Source organism: Python bivittatus, unplaced genomic scaffold, assembly GCF_059951505.1.
Source record: "Python bivittatus isolate LINGU-HERP-01145 unplaced genomic scaffold, Pbiv_v1 ctg000970_np1212, whole genome shotgun sequence".
Taxonomy (NCBI): domain Eukaryota; kingdom Metazoa; phylum Chordata; class Lepidosauria; order Squamata; family Pythonidae; genus Python; species Python bivittatus.
This window is the reverse complement of record NW_028277121.1, coordinates 4,326,618-4,339,609: the sequence shown is the minus strand read 5'-3', so window position 1 is coordinate 4,339,609 and position 12,992 is coordinate 4,326,618. Positions and strand designations below refer to the sequence as shown.

General features: G+C 45.3%; 1 protein-coding gene across 7 annotated transcripts in view; it reads left to right on the top strand.

Moving 5' to 3' along the window:
* Positions 1–12,992, top strand: part of HTT (huntingtin) — a 165,077-nt gene that overhangs the window by 59,751 nt on the left and 92,334 nt on the right. For all 7 annotated transcript variants that reach the window (XM_088131224.1, XM_088131223.1, XM_088131222.1 and 4 more), the window contains 7 exons: positions 491–696; positions 1,207–1,333; positions 2,184–2,314; positions 3,247–3,357; positions 7,918–7,995; positions 9,748–9,971; positions 12,509–12,587. In XM_088131224.1, the coding sequence (XP_087987350.1) occupies positions 491–696; positions 1,207–1,333; positions 2,184–2,314; positions 3,247–3,357; positions 7,918–7,995; positions 9,748–9,971; positions 12,509–12,587 (956 nt within the window). The remainder of the gene's footprint in view (positions 1–490; positions 697–1,206; positions 1,334–2,183; positions 2,315–3,246; positions 3,358–7,917; positions 7,996–9,747; positions 9,972–12,508; positions 12,588–12,992) is intronic.

Below are 12,992 nucleotides of genomic sequence, written 5' to 3'. Positions count from 1 at the left end.
GCTGGAAGGAACAACCGAGTTCAATTAATTCTCTGTCCCGTGAGAATCCAAGTTGCTGGATTGAGTGAAATTATTTGCAAAACTTGCATATGCTGTACATACAACTGAAAGGAAAATATTTGACCTTATTTCTTTCTAAGGTTATACATTACATTGTTACCCATATTAAAAACTCTAACTTCCTAGTCAGCATTAGTTTAATAATATTCTGATTATGATTTTTATTTTCTAAGCCGTTATTTATTGGAGCAGCTTGTGTAATTGTAGAACGTTGTATTTTCTATTTCCTGTATTTAAGTAGGCTTTCTGCACTTGCAGGTTTTAAACAGTGAGGAAGCATTATTTGTCTACAAATTATTGCAGTCTAAAGAAAAGAATTGTGTTACTATCCAGCAAGGAATGCAGTCATATACAAAATACACATTGGAAATATTTTACATGTTCTTTGGGATACTAGTTGTTTTGTTTTTTTAAATGCTTGTATTTTCAGCTAGCGCTTCCAAATCTTTGCAAAACCCCTGGACACATAATGAGGATGAAACTAATGTTTCTGCTCCTAAGCAAGAGGAGTCATGGGCAGCCCTTGCAGATCGAACACTTGCTGGCTTAGTTGAGCATTTATTTTCCCATTTGCTGAAGATCATTAATATTTGTTCCCATATACTGGATGATGTTGTTCCTGGCCCAACACTGAAGGTATGCTTTTCATCATTCTATGATATTGGGGGCTTATTTTATGTAACACTAGCATGATACTTTGTTATTACAGTCAATGAGAACATCGGCATTCTTACATATCAATGATTTGTGACGGGTTATGGCCATTGTGAGAGCCAGTTTGGTGTCATGGTGAAGGGACCAGGCTAGAAACGGGGAGTCTGTGAGTTCTAGTCCCGCCTGAGCCACGAAGCCAGCTGGGTGACCTTGAGTCCATCACTCCCTCTCAGCCCTAGGAAGAAGAAGGCAAAGGCAAAACACTTCTGAAGTCTTGCCAAGAAAATTGCAGGGGCTTGTCCAGGCAGTCGCCAGGAGTCAACAATGACTCGAAGGCAAAACAACATGGCCATTGCAGCCATCTTTTGGTAAATGGGAACCCCTGGCCATTTGGGGCATGTTTGCAAACTTCCAAACATCCCCCCACCCAAAGAGGATGACTAAAGGTCTCGAAGGGCATGAGGATCATTTTTTAATATATTTTTTTTCCAGGCAACATTACCATCTCTAACGAACCCACCATCATTGAGTCCGATTCGACGCAAAGGGAAAGAAAAAGAAGTTGCTGAACAAGCAACTGTATCAATAAGCCCTAAAAAGACAAGTGAAAACAGCCCAGGTTTGGAGAATGATCTGCAATCTAATTGCTTTTTTAAAAATCTTGACTATTAGTAGGTTCTTCAGGGCTTGCTTCTTCAGAACAAACTTTTTCCTTTTAAGTCTTAAGGAATGCTTTTTACTCAGTTAAAGTAGTATCTGCATTCAACCCAAAGGTGTCTGATTTCTCTGCTTTTCTCTTGTACAGCTCTTAAGATGGCAGGATTTGAAGAGGAAATACTTGGCTTAATAAGAGCAAATGTCTATAAAGTTAAAAACCATTTGGATATAGCTATTCTTATTTCCTAATACTATATATACAAAGTTGAAATATTCTGTGCAAACATAGTAAGATTGAAAATGATATACATGGGTATAACCGCAGAGTTAAAGACAAATACATTTCTGGCCCCATCAGTTTCTCTGGATTACCATCCACTTCATCTGAATGGAGACAATCCCTGAAGGTGGAACAAAATGTGTGGGTCTTGCAGGTGCCCCAAGACTGTGTTGGTTTTGTGAAAGATCTGTTGTCTTGGCTGCTCCTTCAGATGAATTTCACGGATGTGCCTTTGGGATTTACTATTAAAATATCTATCGTTGTTCACTGAATCTGTCCCAAGTAGCCAGGCGGGATCAAGCATGCACCAGCAGCACGGATCAGTTGGCTCTGGGCTCTGCAGGTTGGCTGCAAAGTTCTGGCTGAAACTTGAAGAGAAGAAGGGGAATAATGTTAACTGAAGTGTCCATTTTGCAGCATTCTGTTGCAGGTCCAGCTGACTTCATATGCATTTAATCCATAGATGTGTAGAGAAGCTGTCAAGAGTTTAATTTTATTAAATAATATTTCTTCTCCTTGCTTGATTCATAAGCTCCTAGGCAAAGTGATGCTTCAAGCTCAGCTCCCCCAAGTAAATCATCATCAACGCTGGGTAACTTCTATCATCTCCCATCGTATCTCAAGCTTTATGATGTTCTGAAGGCAACACATGCCAACTATAAGGTATTTATATCAAAACTTCATTACCTGAGTAATCTATACAGCATGTTTCATTGATTCATTTTATAAGCTTAAGCTATGAGCAAACACATAAAGAACAAATCATGGAGCCAACACTCTTCCCTGCCTTGGTTTAACTTAGGATCTGTCTGTTCTGAAGTTTGGGTAGAATTAATGAGTGTTTTCTTTCTCCAATTGTATGTAAAAGACATGCCTTATTACCTAAGGCGCTGTTGTAAAATTATGTCACTCATCATTGGGCCTGTCTGCCAAACTTTCCAAGTTTGGAGGGAGAAGGAGGCTTCTGTGCTTGTCCACAGGGTCACTTGCTTCATGCTTCTTACTGACACTTATTACTTCTGTTTTGTATGTTTGGATCTAAGGTATACTGCTGTCCTTTTCTAGAGCAGTTGTTCCTTTAACAATACCTGAGACCTCAGGACTGCCTAAGGTACCCTACTGAACCCCTCCAAAATTTTAATTTGGTACAAGAATGTGGTATTGGCTCAGCAGAGCCTGTTATTTACTGTAGCTTCCAAATGTAAATTTAGTTTTTGTCCCACTCCTCCGTTAGAGTGTGGCCTCCATCACACTCCCTGAAACAGTAGACATATCTTTTTGATTTATCTCCATCTTCTTTATTTATGCTTTTAACTCTTGAAGGGTTTTTTGATCTTGCATTCCGGTGCCTCTGGTATCTTGCAAACAAATAACTCCAGTAGGGATTATTCACAGATGAGTAAGCACAGAATTCTAGGCTGAGCCAGGCTTTCGTATGATATTGTTATGTTCTCATTTCCTTCCTTCCTTCCTTCCTTCCTTCCTTCCTTCCTTCCTTCCTTCCTTCCTTCCTTCCTTCCTTCCCTCCCTCCCTGTTCTGTTCTGTTCTGTTCTGTTCTGTTCTGTTCTGTTCTGTTCTGTTCTGTTCTGTTCAGGTTACACTCGATCTCCAAAACATCAATGAAAAATTTGGTGGATTCCTGAGATCAGCTCTGGATGTTCTTTCTCAAATTTTAGAACTGGCAACTCTACAAGATATTGGAAAGGTGGGTTCGTATTTGCTTACAATGTTGTTAAATGTCTGTAAGCCAGATCAATCAGAGAAACAAATGCAAGCATAATTAATGTTAATTAATGTTGATGTTACTAGCTTTAGAGCTTTCTTGGTATATTTGTACAAAGTCTTCCTGTGTCAGACAATAATGCCCACTCTTATCAATTCCAGATTACATTCCTAACTCTGTATGTTAATATCAGAAGTTACTTTTCAAGATTTAGATTCCTCCCTAAACAAAGAACAACAAAACATTCAATCACATAAGCGCTTATGGCATTTCTTTGTGACAGCAACTTCCTTCTTCTGAATCTGAAAGAGTGGGTAGCCTTAGAAATTGAAATGAAAAATGAATACAGTGTAAGGTCTCCAAAGTGTCTTCTCAGTCAGCACCTCAGGCTATTGGAAGAATCTGAGCTCAGCACTTAGGTCTGAGTGTGCCATGGAGCCCAAAAAGGCCATACGTGAGTGTGAGTACAAATTTACATTGTGTTAATTCTAGATTAAAGCAGAACTCGGTGCCCATCTCTGAAATTTATTTATTTACAGTGGTACCTCGGTTCACGAGCTTAATTGGTTCCACGATTCTGGTCGCGAACCGAATTGGTCACGAACCAAATCAAATTTCCCCATAAGATTCAATGTAAATAAGGTTAATCCGTTCTGACCTCTCCGAATGTGGTTGCCAACCGATTTTGGTCGCCAACCGAATCACATTTCCCCATAAGGTTCAATGTAAATAAGGTGAATCCGTTCTGAACCATATGTATTTTTTTTTAAACCACAAAAATATGAAACAAAGTACAGTACAGTACAGTATGAAGAGAGAGAACACTAACCTTGCTTGAGGTGACTTCTGGCATGGAGGACAGGAAGGAGGGTGGGGAGGCGGTTATTGTTTGGAGGGAGAGTCCCCCTCGCCTACAGGAAGCCACAACCACGTGTCACAGCAGGGAAAATGGCCGCGGATCGTGTTCGTCACCCGATGCGGAGTTCGCGAACGGAAGCAAAATTTTGCAAACGATGCTGTTCGTGAACTGAATTGTTCGTGAACAGAAGCGTTCGTGAACCAAGGTATTACTGTATTTGCTTTTGGCGCTGCCTGGCTCCAGACCGAGTCTGGGTGGCTCACAATATAACAAAACACCTTTGAAAAAAAGAATATACAATAAATAATGAACTTGGACGTCCAGCGAAACAACACTGAAAAACATATATAACCCACAATCCCAAAGGGACTCCATCCACCCACCCCAAGGCCGTGGAGAACACCAGGACTTTAGGGCCTTCTGGAACTCCATCATAGTGGGAGCCATGCAGATCTTGGGGGGGGGGCTTTATTCCAGAGAGCAGGCACCTTGGCAGAAGGCCCGCTTCAGGGGTCCCAAAACCTGGCACTGTTAAGGGTGCCTGGGGTGTGCCCGCTTTGTTGGCTTGTACCAGCCAGGCAGAAACGTGGGAGATAGGAAGTCCTCAGATAACCAGGCCCTGAGCTCTGGTGATAAGTGGCCCTTTGAATTGCACCTGGAAGCAAGCTGGCAGCGAATGCAGCTTGTGAAACAGGTTATCACATGGGCATACCAAAGCAAGCCCACCATTGCCCGCGCCACTGTATTCTAGAGCGGTTGAAGCTTCCACGTGATCTTCAAGGGCAGCCTTGTGTAAAGCACGTTGCAGTAGTTGAGCCATGAAGTGGCAAGGAGTGGACGATTGTCTGTCCTGAGTGGTACAATGCAACCCATCCAAGGCCAGTGGTGGAATATCCCTGGGACCAGATGATCCTGCTACTCACCACAACTTGGTTTTGGTAGGATTGGGTTAAAGATGTGCTTCCCCATCCAGGCGCACAGAGCCTCCAAGCACTGGGACAACACTTCAACAGATGCAGCCAACTCAGAGGATACTGTGGTCAACATGCTGAGAGATCAAGGAGTACAAGGCAGCAAATTGAAACCTCCAAGCTCCAGTAGCCTCGCAGACACTATTATTGCCAGCCTGCCAATGGGATCCAGCAGCTGAGGCAGGGATGCTGCTGGGCAGCAGGGAGGGCACTACACCAGCAGCAGACTCCACTGTTCCTGGAGCCCAACCGTCAGAGCCCCTCACATCTGGTTATCTGGGAAGCAGGCCCCTGAGAGCCATCAGAGTCGTACAGCTGCCTTCCCTCTCTTCCCTGGGGTCTCAGTGGATGCAAAACCTGAAACTCAGGGGGCCGCAATCCTGAGAGGTGAACACCTTGCTCTGGGCCCAGCCAGGGTTTTGTTATACACACCAAATTAGTGCCCTTGTCCATGACAAGGTCACAGATGAGGGCAGCTTTATAACAAGGTGTAGAGGATCAGGAAGATGACCTTGACGAAGATATGCAGGAACTGTTACTTAACAGGCACTTAGGTTACTTAAACATATTTTAAGTCCAGAATAACAGGATAACATTCAGAAGTGCCTCAGGCAGACACTTCCATAATTCACTGAACGAGGAGGAGGAGGAGGAGGAGGTATAGCACAATCAGACTTGCAAGATTTCTGGAAACTGGATAGCCAGTTCCAGTAAAATAATTCTAGTCTTCATGTGGAGTTGGTTTCCGGGTCTGGTGCCCCTAGCGGGGCTGACACAAACCAACCTGGCATTTAAAAGCAGCAGCCGGAGCCCAGGCCACCGAGTATCCAATAACCGAGCTCTACACGGGGCTACCCTTGAAGAGTATCCAGAAGCTTCAGCTGGTCCAGAATGCAGCCGTGCGAGCAATTTTTGGGGCCCGAAGAAGGACCCATATAGCACCTTTGCTCCGTGAGCTGCATTGGGTACCAGTTTGCTTCCGGGTCCAATTCAAGGTGTTGGTTATCACCTTTAAAGCCCTACCTGGCATGGGGCCAGGTTACCTGAAGGACCGCCTCTCCCCCACGATTTCAACCCATCCCACCCGATCTCACAGAGAGGGCATGCTCCGGACCCCCTCGGCAAAAGAACTCCGACTAGCGGGGTCCAGAAGGTGGGCCTTCTCTGCTGTAGCCCCCGCCCTTTGGAACATCTTGCCCCCGGAGGTGAGACAGGCCCCCTCACTCCCGGCCTTTCGGAGGGATTTGAAGACCTGGCTCTGCCATCTGGCCTGGGCCGGGGAGGGAGGATGTCAGAAATGGGGTTGGCTAGCCCCTTAGGGGCCTGGTGTGGCCTCTATTGGCCTCTTGGATCTTTTCATCTTTTTTATCTCTGTAAGTGTGGTGGTTTTTTTATAACTTTTATTCATGTATTTATGATTTTAATTTGATGTAAGCCGCCCAGAGTCCCCCATTGTGGGGAGATGGGCGGGGACAAGTTTACTAAATAAATAAACCAGACAAAGACGGTGGCAAGCAGGGGCTCGGCAGTGGCACCACTTTCAGGTAGCAGGCCTGATGTCCCTGAGGGTGGCTGCCCCCCCACCCCCGGTCCCTGCCATACCCGTCTCTGCCATCACTCCCCCTCCCAGGCTAAGACGCACATTTACGCACACACAATTCACACATAACCAAGCTGGTGGCCTGGGGGGGGCGGCCAAGCCCACTCTAGAAAGGACCCTGTCTGCCACCTGCTGGCTTATCAGATATAACCCCCAGGGAGACCGAAAGGCATCCCCCTCTTCAGCCCAGGGAAGCACCCGGTTGGGCAACTCGGAAGCGCAGCAAGAAGGGCCGAGGGTCTGGCCGCCAGTGGCCTCCAGGTTGGCAGAGGAGGTCCCAAAATAAGCCCAGTGCCTGGCTCACCAAACAGCCTCCCCCCCCCGAGCACTCCCCCCACACAGGCCCAGAAATAGTCCAGGGAGGATCAGACCAGCCCACTCCCAACAAGTCTGTGGGGGGGGCAGCAGACGTTAACTCCCCACATCTGCCTCATTGCCACTGGCCCTGAATGCCCAGTGCCTTTTTGCTACCCCAGCTCCGATGCGGCCTCCAAAGTCCAGGGGGCCTATCAGCCCCAGCAGCCTCGCTGGGCCCGCAGGCGCCCGCAGCGCTGTCAGTACCAGCCTACCAGGTCCAGCGCAGCTGCCTCGCCCCGGTCGCTGGCCAGCCCCCGGGCCCCAAGGCCTCCATGGTCCCCGGCTCCAGCAGCGCAGCAGCACCTCTGCCTCCACACAGCCTTCTAACCCCCGGCGCCCCCAGCAGCCTCCCGGGCCCCAGGCGACCCGCCACGCAGCCCCTGGGCTCCGCACTGAGAGACTCTGGGAGTCTGGGCACCCCCAGTCGGTGGGTGGTGGATTAAGGACCGGTGAGGGCTATAGCAGCCCCCGAACATTCCCCCCCCCTGTGCTGGAGGGGAAACTATCACGCCGTAACAGTTGCAAAGCCTGCAGAAAGGACAAACAAGACCTCCACGTTGACCTCCTTGCTTGCGGGTCAAAAGAAAATGTGCTCATTCTCACAATTATACGGGTGTAGAGTAGTACTTTTTCATGGAAATTCAGCTGCTTTATTATTTGTTTGTTAGATTTATATCCTGTCTTTCTTTCAGGCGCCCAAAGCAGCATACTTGGTGCTGTCTGGGCAATATCTAATTCGTTCTTTATGTTTTTAGTATGTTGAAGAAATTCTGTGTTATCTGAAATCCTGTTTCAACAAAGAACCAGTAATGGCAACTGTGTGTGTGCAGCAGGTAACAAAGATTTTTTAGAATGCGGGTGTGGGTGTGTCTGTGTGTGGGTGTGTTTCTCCATAAAATGAAATGCCTTTCTCAGAAAGGAGAGTTCTTCCTTGAGTTAGCTGCATTAAATCCCAGGCAGGATTTATATCACTTAGACATCCTGAATGGATTATTTTAATCCTCCCATTGTGGATTTAGACCTGAATTTGGCCCGAAGGTAGCCTCATTGTCTGACCCTTCAAAATAGGAGATGTTTAGGACAAAGAGTAAGCAGAGAGAAAGAGTGTATGACACATAGACATTAACCTGAATTTCTGATTACTATTTAAAATTGATTGCCTCTTAGGTAAGGGAGCCCAGTGATTCCCCCAGCTGTTCTTTCTCACCCCTCTCTCCCTCCCTCCTTCCAGTGAAGCAGCCAAGGAGGAGGAGGAGGAGCAAAATGGAGGGGAGGGCCTGAAGAGAACAAAGAGGGGGAGCAAAGCCCCCCAGAGCTGGCTGGAGCTGGCAGCATCAGAAACCAAATAAACAAAAACCAAGCGGGATGGGAGGGGGCAAGAACGGGAGAAGAGCGCAAAGTCTCCCCCTCCAAGGCCTCCAGCTTTCCAGCAGCCAAGATTTGCTGTCTCTGGTCCCCTCCGCCTCTCCTAACGGCAGAGCTCAGGGCTCACGGCCTCTTCTCCCCCGCTTCTTTCTCTTGTGGGATCTTGCGGCTGGCTGTAGTTTTTTGGAAAACAGATGCTTTGGGGGGAGGGACGTGGCTGCTTTATTCTTTTTATTTGTTCGGCTAGAAGGATGCAAGCCTGCTTTGGAACATTCGTGTAATGCTCTGGGATGGCTTACTGGGTGATGTGCTCCTACAGTTTATCATTATTAAAGTTCCCTGAGCTCTTTCTTGGTTCGACCCATTTTCCTGTCCTTCTGGGCCAAACCTCCTCTGGACCTCTCACTCTCTCAGCATCGCTGCAGAGCGGCTTCCGTCTCCTTTCTCAAGGAGCTCCCAGGCGGGCTGCTGGTGGCCGCCATGCTCCCTCTGCTCTGGTGACAGCCCCTAGCTCTGAGCCGATGGGCTATGGCGGAATTCCATCATTAGGAGGAAAGCGGAAGCCCCTCTGCTGTGCGGGTTGCCCAAGGGTTCAACAGGGCTCGCGGGGAGTCATTTTGCCCTGCTTTCCCCATTTTCCCCTTCTGTTGCATATGGAATGTGAAAAAACTCGGTGGTGGAATCTGGGTGTCCTCAGAAGGACTGGAAAATGACATTGGCAGGCCATTTGCTGTCCGTTCCTTTCCCACCTTTGGCAGTGGGAACAGCCTTCTCTAAATCTCGGTAAAAATGGCTTTATTCTTGGATCCAGAAACTTCCAAGGTCAAGGCCCTCCAGTTAGCAGAAAACGGACAACTAAAAACCATGACTTTTCAATAAATCAGTTCTCTCCAAGGTGTTCACCGATTCTCTTTAATTTTACAAGGCATGGGAGCCCTATGTTGTGCACCAAGGCATTAACGCATCATATGTTGTTGTATTATTAAATCTAGACCCTCCTTTTCTGTTTATATAAGTACGGTGATTAAAAGAGAAACCAAAATATAACATGCGTGCATCGCTCTGTAGCTGCTTTAGGAGAAGGGAACATTGTCAGTAAAGGAGAGGATCCTTTTTCCACAGGGCCCTGCACAAAACCTGTTCTAAAAGCAAAGCACTTGCTGATCATCAGGGTGATTTTCTGTATTCTCATAAATATTCTTCTTACTGCCTTTCCCTAGTTACTGAAGACGTTGTTTGGCACAAACCTGGCGTCGCAGTTCGACAGCTTGGCTTCCAATTCCTGCAGAGCTCAGGGCAAATGCCAGCACTTGGGCTCCTCAAACTTAAGGCCTGGCCTTTATCACTGTTGCTTCATGGCTCCGTACACCCAGTTTACCCAGGCGCTTGCTGATGCCAGCTTAAGGAACATGATGCAGGCCGAGCAGGAGCGCGATGCCTCGGGGTAAGCGTAGCTTCTCTCCTTATGGAAGACTTAAAATAAATGCAGGGCAAATATACACATAAGTATTGCATGCTTTAAAGATTTATTGGGTTGAACAATCTCTGAACAGATTTGTGATGGAATGGAATTATGAAGGCCAAGCTCAGGGAGATAAGCATTTTCTTAGCTCACCAGAACCGCATGGGAGGAACAAAAGGATGAGACTGACACCTCCCTGAGGAATTCACACTGTTGTGGCTGGAGGACTTTGGGAACTGAGGTTTTAGTCTGGGAAGATTCTTGCTAGAGGTTGTAGCTAATAAACATAGCTGAACTGATTTTGTATTGTCTCTTGGAGTTCCTTGGGCCAGGCCTGACAAGATTGGATAAAACACAGGAAATCTTAATGTTTTAATTAGTAACTTGTTGGAACAGGTGAAGGACTAGCAACAAATTACCGATGTTTATTAGGGTCAGCATATCCTGACCTGGCACTTAGAATTTCTAGTTAATAGTTGACAGCTGGTTAGTTATTAAAAGAAATCCTTTATATTAGAAACTGAGCAAATTAAATTTTAACATATTTAAACATACCCAAAAAACAATCACCAAATGATTCTGCCTTTTGAAAATAAAGGAGCCCTTCTTAGGGATCAGAAAATTAAGTTTGGAAAGTCTATTGACTGCGATAGACTTTAAGATGTTAAAGATTATATGGCTTTTATGGATGTTTTTATGCAAAGAGAGTCAAGCTACCTAGAGCTGTTTGGGTAGGCAGCATAGAAATTCTACTTTTCTTTATTTTTGCTTTCATTTTAAAAGCACTGTCAAAGTCTGTGGTGCAGGACCTGTTGCGTTTATTTATTAAATCTGTTTGTAAGGCCACCATTCATCCCCCTATTTATTAAGTGTGACATGATGGCTTCTCTTTAGAATTATGTTGCTTTCAATCCTTTTTCTGCCAAATGCATTTTTAGAGTGGTTTTCACAGTGGCTAGAGTCCCCAGTCTCAGCAGTTAAAATGAACCCTTTGTTGCTTCAAAAGATACGTGGACTCAGTTTGTTCCTGATCAACTGATGAATGAAGACGAGAGGTCTTTGTTATGCAGTGGTCAAAACTTGCTTGAATGCTCTCTGAAGCTTGCTCTTAGCCCTTATTTTGTAACGGAGAATTGGAAGAGACGCTGAGCTTTGAAATATGATGTATAGAAATTTATATTTATTTATATTTCGAATTTAGATACTGCCCATCTCACGAAGAAATGCATGTGAGTTGAGACTGCCCATTGCTGCTGTTATAATACACACACACACACACACACACAAACCAACAAACCAACAAACAGACATAATTCAGCTTTACAGCAGGTGGATCTCAAGAAGAACATCAAGAGACCATTTTGCACCAGTGCCTATAAGACCTTATTCAGAGCCAGCTTGTTTCTGGACAAAAGGCAAAGTGCTGTTTATAACCTTGGAAGCTCTCCGTGGTTAGGACCCAGCTGTTTGAGAGAATGCCTCTTCCTATCTCAATCTCTCTGCTTGTTGAGAATATCAGAGGAGGTTCACCTTCTGGTGCCCTGAGCTTGTCTGGTGGTGACTTGGGGTCAGGACTTCTCTACTACAGCCCCCACTCTTGGGAATGCCCTCCTGGAAGAAATCTGTTGATTGCCACTTAGCTGGCAAACCTGGGAAGCAGAACCACAGGGATTTCAGGAAGGGTTGTTTAATGGTAGTCTGGGGGAAAAAACCCAGAATACTGAAAACACTTAAGAGTACCTTCTCAGTCAGAGTTCCAGGGAGCTAATTAAGGTGGAATCTCTTTGCCACACTTTCCTCCCACGTCACTCCCATCTGGACCATGGACTCCCTTCTCAATTAAACCAACTGCCTCATCTCAGCCTTTTTCCACACTCTGTCACAAAATCCAATTCAAAAGCTTTTGAAATGTATTTTTTGTGCAGGCCTTTCCTGTTGATTTTGTTAATTTAAATTATTAATTCTACTGGTCCTACTTGTTTGCTTTAATTTCTGCTCTAGCTGCTTTTAATGTGACATAGTTAATTTTGTTTTTTTATTGTATACTCCCAGGAGGTTTTGGTAGTTGACAAAAATCAGGAGGAGCCTGATAGCACCTTTTCTAAGCAATTGTATTAAATGGCAAAAGCTTTTGTGAGCTGCATCTCCCTTCATCAGTTGCAGCGAGTGACTGAAGTGGGGTAGCGTTTAAACTGGGGCGGAGGAGGAGCAGGGAAGGCAGGGCAGCTGTGCGTGAGACAGATTACAAGGACCTTATCGGTTAACCATTGTGGTGTATTAAAAACCCACCAGGTTTGTTGATAGTATACTAAATAAAATAAACACAAAGCAAAATTACAGTGATCATTAACAGTCATTGTGAGGCTCTTTGCAGGGAAGTGGTCAGTTGGCAAAACAAGATGTAGCACAACGCTGTTTCATTATTTATTGAATACACTTGTCTCACACCTGGTATAAGCTACTTGCTCTGTGAATCATTGACCCTAGCCCTAACCCTGCATTAATATTTGCTTTTATAGCTGGTTTGATATATTGCAAAAGGTTTCTGCACAACTGAAAACTGGCATGACGAGTATGGCCAAGCATCGCGCTGACAAGGTACAATTAAAAGTACATGTTGCTTGCTGTATTTTTTTAAATATTGTAGGAGAAACATGTTGAATATTTATCAGGGGCAGGGTATTTTTTTAACCCTAGACTCCTGAAATAAATTACCGTAAATCTCACCACTCAATACTGTCAGATAATTTAATACATGCAACTGAGAGTAGAACTCATATATCCCCTCTCCACCTCAAAGGATTTCCCCCTCGTTCTGTTTTACCAATATATGCTACCTGTGGCCCCTTGGTAAAAACACAGCATTTTGCAGATAATCCTTGTATCGTGGACTTCATGTGTAATCAGTCTAAGTAAGAAAGACCCCAGTGGGATGGCCCTTACGGGACTGTGAAGATGACAGGCCAGTATTTCATATCTTGCTTTTTGATTGGAGGCTTTCTT